Genomic DNA, 16,516 nt, shown 5'->3' with positions numbered 1-16,516 from the left:
ATTATAGCCACCCAATCTGCAACCAGCACGCTGTTTCCATTTCCCCTCTGCTGTCTCCTCCTTTGTTGTTTGGTTTTGGGGAAAGAAATCTGAAAAGTTTATGAGTCAGCTGAGGATTTTAGGGTTCTAGTCCAGTTAATAAGAAAAGGTTAAAACTGGTTTTGTAACTTGCCTGTTCTAGTGAATGAAAGTGGGAGGCTTGACAGGGTATGTGTGGGTATTAAGAAGTTAAGGTGCAGACCAGGAGAAAAGGGTCTTACGTTGCTGCAGTGGCCACAAAGTGCACAAAAGAAACATCTGACTAAGACTTAGCCATGGCAGACCTCTGCCTATGTAATTCACTCTCCCAGGATTGTTTGCTAGAGTTTGAAAGCTTCAGGGCATAGAGCAAAAATGCACCTGTTCCAGCAGGTTTCTGCGTGAGGTTTGGGCTTTGTGGGGGTAAAACATGCTGGTTAAGTTCTATGGTCCTTTGTAGCCATTGTGATTTGTTCACTCCAAATGGGTAACAGGGTTTGTATTTATGTGTGGTTTCAAATGGTATGAGAGGCACTGTGGGGTACATGGGGGTGGAGAAGCTGCAATGGTCTCTGGCAATGGATGGTGCTTTAGATAAGCTCTAGGATACAAGTGTAGATTCTACCACCCTTAGTCACATTGAGTAGGACCTTGTTTCATGAGTAGTTTAATTGATATAAGTGAGTCAGCTTGCAGAGTAAAATGCTATTTTGTGTGAGTAAGGGAGGCATCATTGAGCCCTAAACAAAAAATTAAAATTACCAGCAGAAGATACAGAATCTGATGGAAGTAACTATTATCATGGAGATATTTACACTGTGCAGAATTATGTCCCCACCCAGATCTTCAGAGATTACTCAACCTCAGGCCATATCCACAGAGCCGCTGCCATCCTGGGGAATGGGGTCCTGGAGGAAGCTGTAGGAGAGGCCCTAGTTTTGTGTCTACACTAGAGCTGCACTGCCAAGGAGTAGGACCCTAAAGCTAGGGCAGAGGAACAAGGCCTCTGTGAAGTGGATCTTCAGGGCTTGGAAGTGTGATGGGAACCTGGATTGATAGACTAGTTCAATGTGATGATTCCTGGTTAGACATTGCTGAGACAATCCTCTTTTTTTTCAGTATCAGCTGCAAATTGCAGAAGGCAAAGTAGGGACAGGAGTGTTAAGGCTCCAGGTGGAAGATCAAGATTCTCCAAACACACCTGCTTGGAGAGCAAAGTACAAAATAGTGAAAGGCAATGAAAAGGAACAGTTCATCATTGAGACTGATCCTGAAACAAATGAGGGCATTTTAAGTCTCATTAAGGTAATGTTACTGAAGCCATGGATTTGTTACAATATGGCATTTTGGAGCATGTACAGATTGATTGCAATGTTAGTAGTTGGAGCTGCTTGTAATTTGGGATCAGTTACTGCTCTCACTTTTCGAGAGATGATCTTTCCACAGGAAAAGCCATAATTTCTAATGGAAGCTTCTCTTTGGGGTTTGCAGCCTGTGGACTATGAAGGTGACTCAGAGAAGAGACTTGTCATTTCTGTTGAAAACGAAGAACCTTTATCTTCGTGTCATAAAGGAAAACCGAGGAGCCCTCCTGTATTCCCCATTAGTGCATCTGTGGCTGTGAAAGTCCTAGACACAAATGATGCTCCTGAATTTCACCCTCCCACGCTTGCTTTTCAAAAAGAAGAAGGCGTGAAGCCTGGGACAAGGCTTGGAGTATATTCTGCTGTAGATCCAGATGTGGTGCCAAATAAGATAAAGTGAGTGGAGACACTATAAATTCTGAGCTGGGGAAATTGTTAAGGAACATAAAGGAAAGAGCTTTTTAACTTTAACAAAGAAATCTCTACTTAGTGCAGCTGTTCTAAACTGTATATTGGATCACTAGACTGACTGGATACAGCCAACCCTCCAGACTTAGGGCTTGTCTACACGACCCACTGGATCGGCGGGCAGTGATCGATCCAGCGGGGGTAGATTTATCGCATCTAGTATAGATGCGATAAATTGATCACTGAGTGCTCTCCTGTCGACTCGGGTACTCCACCAGAATGAGGAGTGCAAGCGGAGTCGACGGGAGAGTGAGTGAAGACACTGCGGTAAGTAGATCTCCGTACGTCGACTTCAGCTACACTATTCAAGTAGCTGAAGTTGCGTATCTTAGATCGATCGCGCATGGTAGTGTAAACAAGTCCTTAGACAGGAAATATCTAGTTCTGCTTTTGGAAAAGTAAAAAGAATGATTCAAATTATACAGTGCTTGCTTGGTCAAAACTCCCATTGACTTCCTCACAATTGAACTGGAATGGAGACTAAACTATCGTCTCACCCTTAACAGTGGTCCCTCCAGGCTCTTAGGTGAGGCATATTAGCACTGGTGTGGGGAATCTTGCATTGCCACCAGCTACACTGCAAATGTTTTGGCTGATAAAAAAAATTGAGTCCCTAGTGAAGCCACCCCACCTCATCACTTTTCATCAACAAGAAACATTAAACAAACAAACAAACAAAAAAGTAAAGTCCCAGAGTGGAAATACCTGAGGCTTAAAAAGATACCAGGAGATGTAATGGAGCTTTTATTTGAGTGCCTAAGACATTTAAATAATTGTGTGGCCTTGGGTTTTTTGTCTTGTTTTGTTCAGATACAAACTAGTTCATGATCCGTCAGGGTGGGTGACTGTTGATGAGAACTCTGGCATTGTTACTGCTGTGAAAGAACTTGATCGGGAATCCTCCTATGTGAACAACAGTGTTTACCTCATCATTGTTCATGCCATAGATGATGGTGAGTTTCTGCTCAGATGGTAGCAAATGAGACAGTTTCTGAGTATGTGCTGTGAGTGTTAGCATCGCTGTAGAGAGGGAAAAATAGTCCCCGTAGAGGAAGAGTGGGGATACTCAAGTCAGTTGCACAGTGATAAGGTCTTCAGTTGTTGATATGTGTCTGAAAGGGCTTGTCTACACTGGCAATTAACAGCACCAGTGTAAACAGTGCCCCAGCGCTGGGAGCTACGCCCCTCATCGAGGTGGTTTTTTTAGAGCGCTGGGAGAGCTCTCTCCCAGCGCTGCACCGCGACCACACCAGGCATGTTAAAACGCTGCCGGGGCAGGGCTTTAGTGTTGCCAGTGTAGACTAGCCCTAAGTCTGTCTTTTCAGGACTCCCTGCTTGTTTTGTATCCAGAATGCTGCTCATTTGCATATTTATTCGGAGGATCAGATTTTCAGTGACTCCTGTCAAATTCTCCACGCACATGTGTGAAGGATAAAGGCACAACTACCATCACAATATGGCAAATAAACATTCAAAGAAAAGAAATTTCCCAACACCCTCCCGCTTAAACCCTTCCTGCTCTAAAATGAGCTCTACTCTGTCTCCTAATCAGTGCCTCAAGTGAGCACCTGGGAAAACTGGTCAGACTTGTATTGTGCCCTAAAGTTCACCAGATCTGAGCTCTAGAGGACCAAGGGAACGTGACAAGTGGAGGCCCCCCTCAGTGAGAACGGCCCGCTTCTACCCTCGCTTAGCAGACAAGGTTGCTGTCAGCTCAGGCACTTCAGATGATTGTAACTGTGTTGGGATCTTACAGGGGGAGAGGTAGGGCATTGCAGGTCTCAATCGACACCTCTGATTTCACCCAGACACTAATCTGCTGCAGTACAGGTGATGGATTACAGGGTAGGGCAGTGCTACAATCCCTCATGTACTGATGGGAATGCAGGCACAGAGATGGACTGACTTGTCCAAGCTCACACAAGAAATCTATGGCAGAGCAGGTGTCCTAAGTACTGCACCCTCCACCTTCCTTTTGTACTTCCTTCTGTAATCTCATAACTGGGGCAGGAGATTGGGGGAATGAGAGAGAGGATATGTTCTAGTCCTGACTGTGACCTTGCTGTGTGCCTTTGGAAATGCATCTAACTCCTTGGTATCTCCCCTAAGAAGAAGAGGAAGATGATATGTATCTACTTGACAGAAGTATCAAGGGTTAATTGATTATTCCTGGTGAATTGATTATTACTAATAAAGCATATTCTCAGGTCAAAGACACACTATGAAATGACTGACCATGAATCTGAGTGGAGGATCAGTACAGAAAATCCTAATGTCCTTACATCTTGCTAATGTATTTACTTATACAGGGACTAATAGGAAACGAATTGGGTGGGGGAATCGTGTCAGACTCTTGCCAATATCTTGGCCAAGCTCTGTTTTCTCCACCTAGGCGTCCCGCCAAAGACGGGCACTGGTACCATTCTGCTCTATCTGTCTGACACCAATGACCGCATGCCAACATTAGTTACACGTTCCTTGGAAGTTTGTGACAAAGCGAGACTGACTCCTCTCATCGTAAAGGCGGAGGATGACGACTCCCATCCGTTTTCTGGTCCTTTTACATTTAAACTCGCTGATGACTCAAAAAATATAAAGCAAAACTGGAGATTAGGAAAGAGTTTTGGTAAGTTCTTCCTCCAACACATGCTGTGAAACCCCTGCTCACTTCGTCAGCCTGTCACCGTTTAACACAGGCATAGTCATATTTACCATCTGTTATTTATTCTCACTTCAGTGTTTTCAGTTCTGCACTCCTACCTCGGAATAGATTCAGAGTAAGTCCACTCTCACTTCAGTGGAGTCACTGGAGTAAACTGAGGTCAGAATCTGTCTTTTAATACAATTGTCCATGATTATAGGCTCAATAGGATTTTGTACCATTCAACTTCCTGCTTTGAGGCCTCTAAAATCTCACATATGGCAAGAAACAGTTTTCTGCTGGGATCATTGACACCGTCACTGTGGAACTGAAAGCATTACACATATTGGAAAGTGATCTATTTTATTGGATAGCGTTATCAGGTACAGGCAGGCACTAAAGAACTGGCACATGCAGTTATCCACTTTGTGCTCGCTGTCTGGGTAGCGGTGTGTGCAAATTAAACACCAAATAGTGAACCTAACCTCACTGACATTCTGTCCCTTTGTGCTTCCAATCAATTTCCCCACTCAGTTTGTATAATTCAGAAGGGCTCAAAATGGAAAAAAGCCACTCCTCCATCAACACTGTGCTTTCAGGCTGTTTATTGCTTTTTTATGTAAGGCTCAGGAGTTCTTGCCTTTCTTCTTTTAGGTGACTCAGTTGAACTTTTAATGTTGAGAAGCCTCCCACGTGGCAAGTATTTGGTGCCTCTCCTAATTCTGGACAGGCAGGGATTCTCGATGAAGCAGAATCTGTCTGTGAGGCTCTGCCATTGCCCAGATGGACGTGTATGTGAAGAACCGAACTCCGTGTCAGTGAGTCTTGGCGCCATTGCTGTGATTTTGGCAGCTCTCCTGTTATTTCTAGGCAAGATACCTCCTAAAATTTACCCCTCACTTACTCATCACCTGGGTATAAGATCTCATGGGAGCTGCAACCTATTAATACGTGGCATATTGCACCTGCCTTTAAACGAAACAAGTGGCAGTAAAATGGCCATTTGACTCTCTCAATATGTGTGAGTGCTGTAGCGGTGGAACTAAATAACTGCTCTTTTGTGTCACCACTATTCAGTGGTCTTATTACATTCTGGAGCCACCTTTGCCTTGCAGTGGGAACCATAGCTGTGCTCGTGTAATGACCACTGCAGTCTTCATCTCCAGCAACCAAGAGAATAGTCTGCTAAATGATTTGGCAGAAATGCCATGATGTGCAGCACAATGGCAGATGATATCCAGTGCTGACAAATGAAGGGTAATGGCTCATATGGATGGGGAGGGGGCACTCTAAATTAACTGTAGCGTCTTAGGAGAAGGACCTGGGCTTTATTGTGGAGAGCTCAATGGAAACCTGGGTCAGCATGCAGTCATGATCGGAAAAGCAAACAATATTCGGCTGTATGAAGAGTTGGTTAGAGAGTAACACAGTCAGTTCTACAATGGCATCACACAGAGAGCTTGGACACTTTCATCTGGAATAGTGTGTTCGTCTCAAAAATATAATGAAAACAGAAAGGGTCCAGAGATGAGCAGTGGAAATGAACAGTCCTGGAAAGTCTTCCATCTGAGGAGAGAGTGAAAAGCTCAGGGCTGCGTATTTTAGAGAGGAGATGAGATGAAGGCGGAGTGTGAAATGTATGTCACATGCTCCTGCTGACCCTTTCTCATATTAGTATGAGGGGACATCCAACGAAATGGAAAGGCAGGACACTTGAAATGGATAAAAGGGAATTCTCTCTTTTACAGCATGTAGTTAACCTCTGGAACTCACTGCCACTGATATCGTTGAGGCCAAGAAGAATTCTGTAGGGAGAGAGAAAGTTTCAGTAGAATATAGGCACCTATAAGGATAGTGAGAAGATTCCTGGATGAAGTTAAAACGTATAAGGATAAAACTTTTGGCATTCGCCAAGCCCTAATTAATTGGGAATAGATATGCAGTGTTGTTGTAGCTCTGTCAGTCCCAGGATATTAGAGAGAAAACACGGATGAGGTAATATCTCTTGTTGGGCCAACTTCTGTTGGTGAAAGAGCCGAACTTTTGACCTTACACAGAACTTTTGTTGAGGTCTAGGAAACATACGGAATGTCACAGCTAAGTACAAGGTGGAACAGATTGTTTAGCCTAAGTTCACACAGATTTCAAGGGACCTCCCATCACAGGGGGAAAGGAAAAGTGGGGGAAACTGGGAGTGGGGTAGGTTTTGTTGGTGGGTTAGAGATTGTTTTAATAAACCATACATCCAGTGTCTCTGTTCAATCCATGATTTTTAGTGTCTAGCAAAGTTATGAATTAAAGCTCCCAGGCTTGTCTTTAGATGGTGTTGTGCAGGTTTTCTTCGCAGATGAGGACTGAGAAGTCAGGTATAGCGTGATCACTTTGTGAAAGTAACCCCTTTTTTTTGGGCATAAGCTTTCATCCGATGAAGTGGGTTTTAGCCCACGAAAGCTTATGCCCAAATAAATTTGTTAGTCTCTAAGGTGCCACAAGTACCCTTCATTTTTTTTTGCTGACGCAGATTAACACGGCTACCACTCTGAAATTTGTGAAAAGTGTTATTACTGAGCATTTTAGTGCACTGAATGAGGTATACGACATATTATGATATCAGTGGAGGTAGGGGTTGATCATTGCAGCAGCGGAGATATGTCTGTGGGTTTTGCATCTGTTCTGACAGGGTCTGGTGCAGCTGTGAGTTGGTGTGTCCTAGTCTGTGGGGATCTTTCTTCTGATGATGAGCTTGGAGAGGCTGGGGGATTGTTTGAAGGCCAGAAGAGGGCTTTCAGGAAAGATTTAATTTAGGATGGGGTCCTACTGAGTATGGGTTGTAGTTATTTGATGCCTCTTATGGGTTCCAGTATGGGTGGTAGGTGACAGGAAGGGTTGTGTGGTCAGAGGGTGTTTTATTTCTGTATTGAAGCAGGTTCTTTCTGGGCGGGTTCAACGATGTGATCCTCCTCTCTGGTGGAGTGTTCTTGTTTGGTGAAGACAGTTTTCAGTGCGTTAAGGTGTATATCCTGGACTTTCTCCTTGGAGCATATTCTGTAGTATCTGAGTGCCTGGCTGTAGATAACAGCTTTCTTGGTGTATTTGAGGTGGTTGCTAGATTTGTGGAGGTAATCTGTGGATTTCTTGTACATAGTTGTCTGTAGGGTTCCATTGCTGAAACTGACTCTGGTGTCCAGGAAGTTGATGCTAGTGCGGGAGTGTTGCAAAGAAAGTATAATGGACAGATGGTGGCTGTTGAAGTTGTGGTGGAAATCTATGAGCGAGTTTAAGTCATTTATACAGAGGATGAAAATATTATAGACATATCTTAGGTTTATCAGTGGTTTTCTGATGCATTTGTCCAGAAACTCTTCTTCAAGTGGCCCATGAAGAGGATGGCATATTGGGGAGCCATCCTAGTACCCACGGCTGTTCCTATGGTTTGGGTAAAACATTTGTTGTTGAATGTAAAGTTGCTATGGGTCAGGATGAAATGGATGAGTTTGGCAATGGGTTCAGGTTGGAGATCTGAGTGTTGTCCAGTGGCAGCGATGCTGTCATTGTGGGGGATGTTGGTGTACAAGGAAGTGACATCCATGGTGGCAAAGATGGGGTCCTGAGGGAAATTGTTAATGTTGTGGAGTTTGTGGGTTGGTTGTGTCCTGGAGGAAGTCTTTTTGTGTGGTGACTGGTTTGAAGATGGTTTCTAGGAGTCTCAGTATTCCTTCACTGAGAGTACTGTTGCCAGATATGATGGGTCGGCCTGGGTTCCCTTGTTTGTGTACCTTGGGAAGCATGCAGAAGGTCCCAGTGGTGGGTTCTCTGGGGATGGGTTTGTAGAGTTTCTCTTGAAGTTGTTTGGGGAAAGGATTTGATGATATCCGTAAATTCCTGGGTAAACTGTGGTGTGGGGTCTTCTTTGAGTTCTTCATAGTAGGTGCTGTTGGAGAGTTGATTAGACAGAAATTTCCCATAGCGGCAGGTTACTCCACAATTGCCTGTTGTGGGGTTTCTTGCACCTTCCTTTGAAACATCTGGAGCTGACCATTGTCAGTGACAGGATGTTGAGCTAGCTGGACCCCTGGTCTAGTCCAGTCTGATGTTTTCTATGTCACCATTCATTCATTCATGTTTCAGAATAAAAAAGATCTGAAATCTGATCTCTATATTCATAGAGCTCAGTGAGGTGCCTGTGGGGCTGCTTTGAAAGGCTGTGAGGTGTCAGTGGCAATTCTGGTCATTCTTTTCCTGTTTCAGTGGCAGGCTGTCTTCTGCTGCAGTGTTCACGTGGGTCTGAAAGCAGGAAAAGCCAAGCCAATCTCCCTTTTGAAGAAGGCAACCAGACTTTAATCAAGTACAATGAAGAGAGTGAAAACTTTTTGTCTCAGGTGAGCAACTGAGCATGTATCCACCTTCCTATTGTGAGCATCCTGCCAACTCGATACCTGTCTGCCCAGATTATCAACCACCTGGTCTTATCACTCATGTCACCTGTCACTTGGTGTTGAGCAGAACACTCCTCCCTTTCTCAGCAGAATGTGGCAGGAAAATGACCATCAGTATTACCATGGAGTCATAGACAGTCCCCATAGAGTCTCCAGTCTATCTTGCCACCCAGACAAACTGGACTTTGTGATTAAAAGGTCACAAATCAAAAATACACCACATCAGGTTGCTCCCAGTCCCAAGAGACCAGTCACTTACCCCATATCAATAGGTACTCCAGATCATACACCAAAGACAACACTGGCAGCCAATTCTATAGTCAACTAACCACACCGCCAGTTTCCCAAAAGTCTTCTCAGGATACCCAGATTGTCTCATAGAATCATAGAATATCAGGGTTGGAAGGGACCTCAGGAAGTCATCTAGTCCAGTGGTTCTCAAAGCCGATCCACCGCTTGTTCAGGGAAAGCCCCTGGCAGGCCAGACCGGTTTGTTTACCTGCCGCGTCCGCAGGTTAGGCCGATCGCAGCTCCCACTGGCCACGATTCACCGCTCCAGGCCAATGGGGGCTGCGGGAAGGGCGGCCAGCTCTTCCTTTGGCCTGCACTGCTTCCCACAGCCTCCATTGGTCTGGAGCGGTGAACCGCAGCCAGTGGGAGCCGCGATCGGCCGAACCTGCAGACACGGCAGGTAAACAAACCGGTCTGGCGTGCCAGGGGCTTTCCCTGAACAAGCGGCGGACCGGCTTTGGGAACCACTGATCTAGTCCAACCCCCTGCAGGACCACTCCGCAACTAAATCATCCCAGCTAGGGCTTTGTCAAGCCTGACCTTAAAAACCTCTAAGGAAGGAGATTCTGCCACCTCCCTAGGTAACCCATTCCAGTGCTTCACCACCCTCCTAGTGAAAAAGTTTTTCCTAATATCCAACCTAAACCTCCCCCATTGCAACTTAAGACCATTACTCCTCGTTCCGTCATCTGCCACCACTGAGAACAGTCTAGATCCATCCTCTTTGGAACTCCCTTTCAGGCAGTTGAAAGCAGCTATCAAATCCCCCCTCATTCTTCTCTTCTGCAGACTAAATAATCCCAGTTCCCTCAGCCTCTCCTCATTAGTCTGTGGCGATCTCTGCTTTGCATCTGGTACACTTCTCTGTACTCCAGAGATCAAGGATCTTTTCTTGAATCCATCTTTAATAGCTTCTCCTGACACAAAACAAGCTGACAGTGTCTCTACCCATTTGGGCTTTTCCTCTGACAGTGAGTAAGGAATGAATTTTGAGTCATTGACCTCCAGTCATCACATACTATGGCCACTTGCTTTGAAATTAGCACTTTTCTGTTAAAGTCCTTCATTAGCATTCCACAAAGCTTCTTTGAAGGGTTATTTAGTTACAGGGGTATTTACAATGTAAATGTTTGCTATTACATTATAACAGGCTACAGATAAGTTAAAAAAATGCATGTAACATCCCATTTTCATAATGCTTAAACACCAAATACATTCTTATACATTTAACAATTACTTTGATCAATACTAATACACAAGTGAATTGACGTGGGGCTTTGGCATGAGCTGGCACCTGGTCTGCCAACGTCACAGATGTGCCTAACACGCGGCCTATGACATGAACCGCAGTGAAAAGAATAACTTAAGACAGCCCCTATTTGAAAATAATAAACCTTTAACTAAAATGAGATTGCACTGCCATTCGAAGCACTGTGCTTAGTCACTGATCATTGTCTGAGGCTGACGTTTCTCAAGATTAGTCTCCATTCAGAATAAAACTATTTCCCCTTACAAGATTCTTACCTGTCCAGCCGGATAGTTTAGCAATGTGAGATTGTTGTTTGTCATTGTAGGATGTAAATGTAATGGCACCATCTCCCTCCCTTACATCCAGTCGAGGACACTGTGACCAAGGTCTATGTGTAAGTACACTCTACAAACTAGCATAGAGTATTTTGTGTGTGTGTGGGTGTTGGGTGGGCGGGGGGGATGAGAGGTTAACTGTGGTGGGTTTTATTAACCCAGGGATCTCAAACTCGAATCACCAGGAGGGCCACATGAGGACTAGTACACTGGCCTGAGGGCCGCATCACTGACACCCCCCGCCCCCGCTGCCCCCGGCCCCATCCCCATTCCACCCCTTCCATGAGGATCCACCCCTGCACCACCTCTTCCCACTCCTTCCCCATCCCCATTCCAGCCCCTTCCCGAAGTCCCCACCCCAACTCCACCCCCTCCCTGCCCCTATTCCAACCCCTTCCCCAAATCTCCACCCCTGCCCTGCCTCTTCTCCGTATCCTCCCCTGAGCACACAGCTCCCTGCTCCTCCCCCCTCCCTCCTGGAAAGCACTAAGTGCCGCCAAACAGCTGTTTGGCAGTGGGAAGTGCCTGGAGACAGGCAGAGGAGCGGGGACGCAGTGCGCTGGAGGGAGGGAGACCGGGGGAGCTTGGTGGCCTGCAGGAAATAACCGCGTGTTTGAGACCCCTGTATTTACCCCTAATAACTTTCCTGGAATCATGCAACAGTTCCCTGTTTTTAATTTTTAAAGGGTGCCAGCACAATGGTCCAGTCCAGACCAGTAAGCGGCAACCACAGTTCCCATGTAAGTAGAATGCCTTTCACTGTGTTATGCTCACTAATGGGCTCCACAAACTATCTCTGTCTGGGGACAGGTTAAAAAAAATGCAAAGCATAACGCCTTTATTTGGATAGCATAACCCTGAGTTGGTAAACTTCACTTAAAACACTAGGCCTTTGTGAGTAAGGACTACTTGTGTGAGTAAATATTGGCAGGATCAGGTCCTGCCTTTGGTGTCTTTAACTAAAAGGAATGCAGTGAATTCTTTTGATTCACCATGTTTATGATAGTCGTCCCAAAGGACCAACCAAGACTGGGGCCCCATCGTGCTTGGTGCTGTACAAACACAGTGTAGCAGATGGTGCCTGCCCAGATGAGCTTGCAATCTAAATAGACAAGACACGTGTAACGCTGACAGACCCCTGTCATCAGCAGGCAAGATCGAACCGGGGACCTCTGGAGTTTAGTACATGAGCCTCTACTGCATGAGCTAAAAGCCAACTGCCTGTTAGCTAAGGCTGTAGAGCAGACTCATTTTTACCCCTCTCTGTCGAAGTGGTCTTGGTGCCACTAGATGGGACAGGACACCACACCTAGGAGGTGTGTGGGTTACACATGCACAGGAGAAATGGCTATACCATACAGTGAGTGCCGAGGAATTTGTTCAGACCAGAATGACACTTGTAAAATCTTGATGCAGGGGCTATGGCCTTGCCGAGGTCCAAGGGTTTGTCTCTCTTTCAGGGGGTCCAGTATTCGAGGCACGTGGAAGCACTCCACAGAAGACCCCGCAATGAGATGGTACGAACAGCGGGTGACATGTTGAATCAGGTAGGGAATGGCTGGTTTGGAACGCCGTGGTATTGTCCGTGGGTCCTGGCTGTGGAGCACGGGCTGCCGTGGGAACTTTCCACTTTGGCTGAAGCCGCTCGTAGGGGAGACACACCTGCCGGGAATGGCAAAAGGGGCTAGGGTATGTAAAACGGGCATTAACTCGCAGCAGAATCCAAACCCCTGGCTAGGAGCAAGGTACAGAAGTGGGGGGAGTGTGAGGAGGGGCTACTTACAACGCTCTCTGAGCCTTTGCTGAAGAGTTCGTGTCTCCAGCACTTCTTGCTGTGCCATTCTGGTCACCTACAAGTTACCTGGACACTTGTCTGTCCGTCACATGTGCACCTTTTCCTTTCGGGACAGGCACTGGGCACTGCAGTGCTTCCCATTGCAGGTGCATAGGTAAAGCCAGGTTCCTTGCTCTTTCCGTTCTGTACTGGCGGGGGAACTTGTAATTTTTCATGCTTTTTGTATTTCTTATGATAGCTTCCCTGTGCTATTCTATTGCAGCGCTGCTCCCAGGGCGCTCTTTGGCATAGCCGATGTGCCTGTCTGCATACTGTGCCTTAAAGGGGCTGGCTGGTTGGGTGGGAGTGACGAGTATTTCTTATAGTATCACCATGGGACTTCTTGCTGACCTGCTACTTATGATGAATCCCACTGGTTTCCAAAGGGGTGTGAAAGACGGAGTCTCCAGGGAGATTTTGTTTTCTTATGTGTTCCCTTTCCCTTCCTCAGAGGCTCTATCACCTCAGCAACCTGGAGGAGAACATGGTCATGTACCAACCTCACATATATGCCGAGGAGGGAAAGCTAGAGATAAGCGGCTCCTTCAGTTCCCTGCTCACTGTTGACGATGAACTGCCCAAGGACTTCTTGGACACCCTGGGACCAAAGTTTGCTGCTTTGGATGAAATCTGCCGGAAATGATTTCAGTCGCAGCCGGTCTCATAGGAACAATGGAATGGTGGGGACCTTTTTCCTCCTGCCCCCATGAGATACAGAAAGACCTGTCATTATTATCAGCCTTCCCTTGTTTTGCCAGCGCTGAATATTGTGTCTTCATCTTCTGTGTGGAGGGGCTAGGGCAGCCCACGAATTGGAATGTCGGAGGAAACCAGGTCACCAATTGTTTGGGCCCTGTATCATTCTTGAGTCCTGCAGGTATTTGATCTCACCCCTCAGAGACCTAGAGATTGAAATAATCTAGAAATATGAAGGTGTTTTAAAATCCATGGTGTTTGACGCCCATGTAGGGCTGTAGAAATGGATGAAAAGCCACCATCCTGATGATATTTACAGTAGATCTGCTGGGAGTTCAGATCACAAAGCAAGCACAAATTCTGGTAAATGCTAGGTTTTTGATTAATAAGAAAGCAAAGGTTGTTTCCAGCTAGTCCTGAATTTGAGAGGCAGCTGGCTCATCTCCCACCCACAGATGCTGGCTCGCACCCATTTTGTGTGGGCAAAGCCTGTCTTTGTACATTCAAAATAGGCATCAGTTCACTTCTGTGTGTCCAGGCCTGTTGCATAAGCAAGCATGCAGAATCTGGAGGTGGGCCCTGAAAGTTTCCCCTGTATGGCTAGAGAGGAGCAAAGTCCTAGCAGTGGCTCAGTACCTGGGGTGGTTTGCTTTGGCAGAGCAAACAGACGGAAGTGCCCACAAGGTTCCCAACCAGAGCATGCTAACTGAGTAACTTTCTGGCTGCACTGTTCCAGGGACATGCTGAGCTCTTCGCTGGGGCAGATGCATGTTGGTGAAATGGGAATCTTGGTACATGCATAAGATGATCTGAGGGTGCGGGAGAAAGGTCTCTCAAAGATTGCAGTAAAAATACATCCATTCAGTGAAATGCTAGTTTGTCAGAGTGTAATGGACTGGCCAGTGTGTGGGAGACCCACTTGAACGTACATACATGTGTTGCCTCCAGGGTCTGGAGACTCACAGGGGATATATCAGCAGCCAGTCAGGGGAGTAGGGGATTCTCCTTCAGCTCCTGTTGGATAGCCTGTATGTTGGGAGCAGGAGGAACAAAGCTCTGATCTGTGCTGCTTGGTGCAGCATGGCTGGTGGTTGCTTGCTGCGGGTATGTGACTTGTTACAATCTGACAACAGTGAGCGCAGAACTTAGTCTTGTTATGGACAGACGAGCACAGCGTCTTGTCCTGTCTGAACAAGGATCTGCCTGGGTGGGGAACATGTAACTCTTTTGGGGCAGGTGACTTTCTGAGTCTGGAAGTGGATTTTAATTGACACTAGTGAGTTTGTTAATGACTTAGATGTTTTCTTTTGTACATATACTTTGGGGAGTCTTGTTGGGAGATAACCTCATATGTTCACACACACACACACACACACGTATGTATACACATATATAAATATGTTGTAATACGTTATAGGCTATTTGAGGCCTTGTGTGAGTGAAGTGCGCTTGACATGAGTACGTGAGTTGTGTGCTGGCAACAGAAGCAAGGATTTAAGGTTGTGAGCGGCCAAGGACTGTTCGTGTGAAACAATTTGTTGTGTCCAGGGGAAAGATAAAGAATCAGCAGAAAAGGGAATAACAGTGGTGGTGTTGTCATAGCAATGTATCCGTTAGAGCCGTGGACAAAAATTGGGGGAAATGAAACACCTTGGATTATGCCCAGGATGGAGTTGTGGGTGAAAGGCCCAGTGAACAGAAACAAAGGGCTGTTGACATGATGGAATGGACTATACATCTATATACATCTGTAACTTGGAGTCAGACATCGATCCAGAGCCCTAATTTTGAAGAGGTGTGCAAGCCTGCTCCCCATGCCTTGATTGATTGGAGCGGACCTCAACTGGCCATTGGGACTTGGTTCTAATCTTCAGACTCTGGTGCAGTATGTTTAGGGTGTGAATGTGGAGTGAGTGAGATTTATATTGTAACCAATAAAAGTATTTAGAGTATTATATACGAACACTGTGTCCAGTATCTGCCTGCTCCCCTATCCTGTAGAGAGGCCTCTATCAGAGCCTAGCAGTCTGAATCGGGCTTTTTATGTATCTAAAATAAACATATGCTCCTGCTCGTGCACGACCCCTGACCTCCTCTCACAAGTGCCCCCATGTGGAATTCTCTTCTGCTTGATACCCACCCAGGTCCACCTTTGTTACACTTCAGGGCAAGACTCAACCCTTTATGTTCCTGTTCACATTGTCCTGTGTCTTTATGCTGTTTACTCTAGGTCCGACTGTCCTGCACACCTGCTGGAGAGGGTGCAGAGGGGCCACACAATAGGGACTCAACATCTCACTTCCATTTTGCCAGGGGTTGGCATCTTCTGTTTACAAATCTGTTTCTCAAATTCCCATCCGGTTTTAGCACCAGGTGACAGTGGAGTGGACTTGAAGTGAACACCATATGCTAGCACACCTCTGTGTCGCTTTGCAGAGACTCAATTTCTACCAAACGTGGGCATATCACTAAATGAAACAGCCACAGAACATAATGGCTGGCTACTTTGCTATAGGGCTTTTACACACACCCATTTCTGTGTTCTTGATTTAAGCTTTTCTATCCTCTTATCTAGTCTCATGAGTCATAGAGATAATGGCTCAGTGGTGTTGTGTCTCATTCAGAGCTTCAGTCTGCTGCAACACTAAGTGCTAAAAAATAAAACACTATGTCATGGTAGTATGTTACCCCTATAAATCCCAGGCCTCTTGTTGATGTTCCTACACTCACTGCTTGCACCTCTGCAGCAAGAGAGATCATCTGTTATCTGGAAAACCCATCTTTATAGTGAGAAACAAAAGGAGCGCAAACTAGTTACCTTATTAAAGAGAGCATAAGCAATGACTTGATCACAGTCAGGCATTATCTGACACCAAAGAACCTTTTTAATCTGGCAGACAAAGGCAAAAGAAGAGCCAGGGGCTGGAAGTCAAAGGCAGCAGAAGTCAGACGGGGAATAAGACACCGTTTTGAACAGAGAAGGTAACTAACCATTGGATCTAGTAGCCAGGGATATGATAAATGCTCCATTAGTGGGAGTTTTTAATTCAAGAGTGAATGCCTTTCTAAAACTCTACACTCTAGTTCAATCACAAGTGATTGACTAGATGCAGGAATCACTGGTGAAATTCTGTGGCCTGTGCTATACAGGAGGTCAGTTTAGAGGATCATAATGGTCTCTTCT

General features: G+C 45.9%; 1 protein-coding gene across 1 annotated transcript in view; it reads left to right on the top strand.

Moving 5' to 3' along the window:
- CDH26 (cadherin 26) overlaps positions 1 to 15,262 on the top strand; it is a 35,486-nt gene extending 20,224 nt beyond the window's left edge. The window contains exons 8-17 of the mRNA XM_073309521.1: positions 1,138 to 1,323; positions 1,510 to 1,778; positions 2,661 to 2,803; positions 4,243 to 4,476; positions 5,146 to 5,361; positions 8,740 to 8,870; positions 10,793 to 10,861; positions 11,489 to 11,542; positions 12,263 to 12,349; positions 13,088 to 15,262. Coding sequence (XP_073165622.1) covers positions 1,138 to 1,323; positions 1,510 to 1,778; positions 2,661 to 2,803; positions 4,243 to 4,476; positions 5,146 to 5,361; positions 8,740 to 8,870; positions 10,793 to 10,861; positions 11,489 to 11,542; positions 12,263 to 12,349; positions 13,088 to 13,279 — 1,581 coding nt within the window. The 3' untranslated portion in view covers positions 13,280 to 15,262. The remainder of the gene's footprint in view (positions 1 to 1,137; positions 1,324 to 1,509; positions 1,779 to 2,660; positions 2,804 to 4,242; positions 4,477 to 5,145; positions 5,362 to 8,739; positions 8,871 to 10,792; positions 10,862 to 11,488; positions 11,543 to 12,262; positions 12,350 to 13,087) is intronic.
- Positions 15,263 to 16,516: the final 1,254 nt, after the last annotated feature.

The sequence above is a fragment of the Lepidochelys kempii genome, chromosome 13 (genome assembly GCF_965140265.1).
Source record: "Lepidochelys kempii isolate rLepKem1 chromosome 13, rLepKem1.hap2, whole genome shotgun sequence".
Classification (NCBI taxonomy): domain Eukaryota; kingdom Metazoa; phylum Chordata; order Testudines; family Cheloniidae; genus Lepidochelys; species Lepidochelys kempii.
Note: the sequence above shows the minus strand (reverse complement) of the source record. Positions and strands in the feature narration are given on the sequence as shown.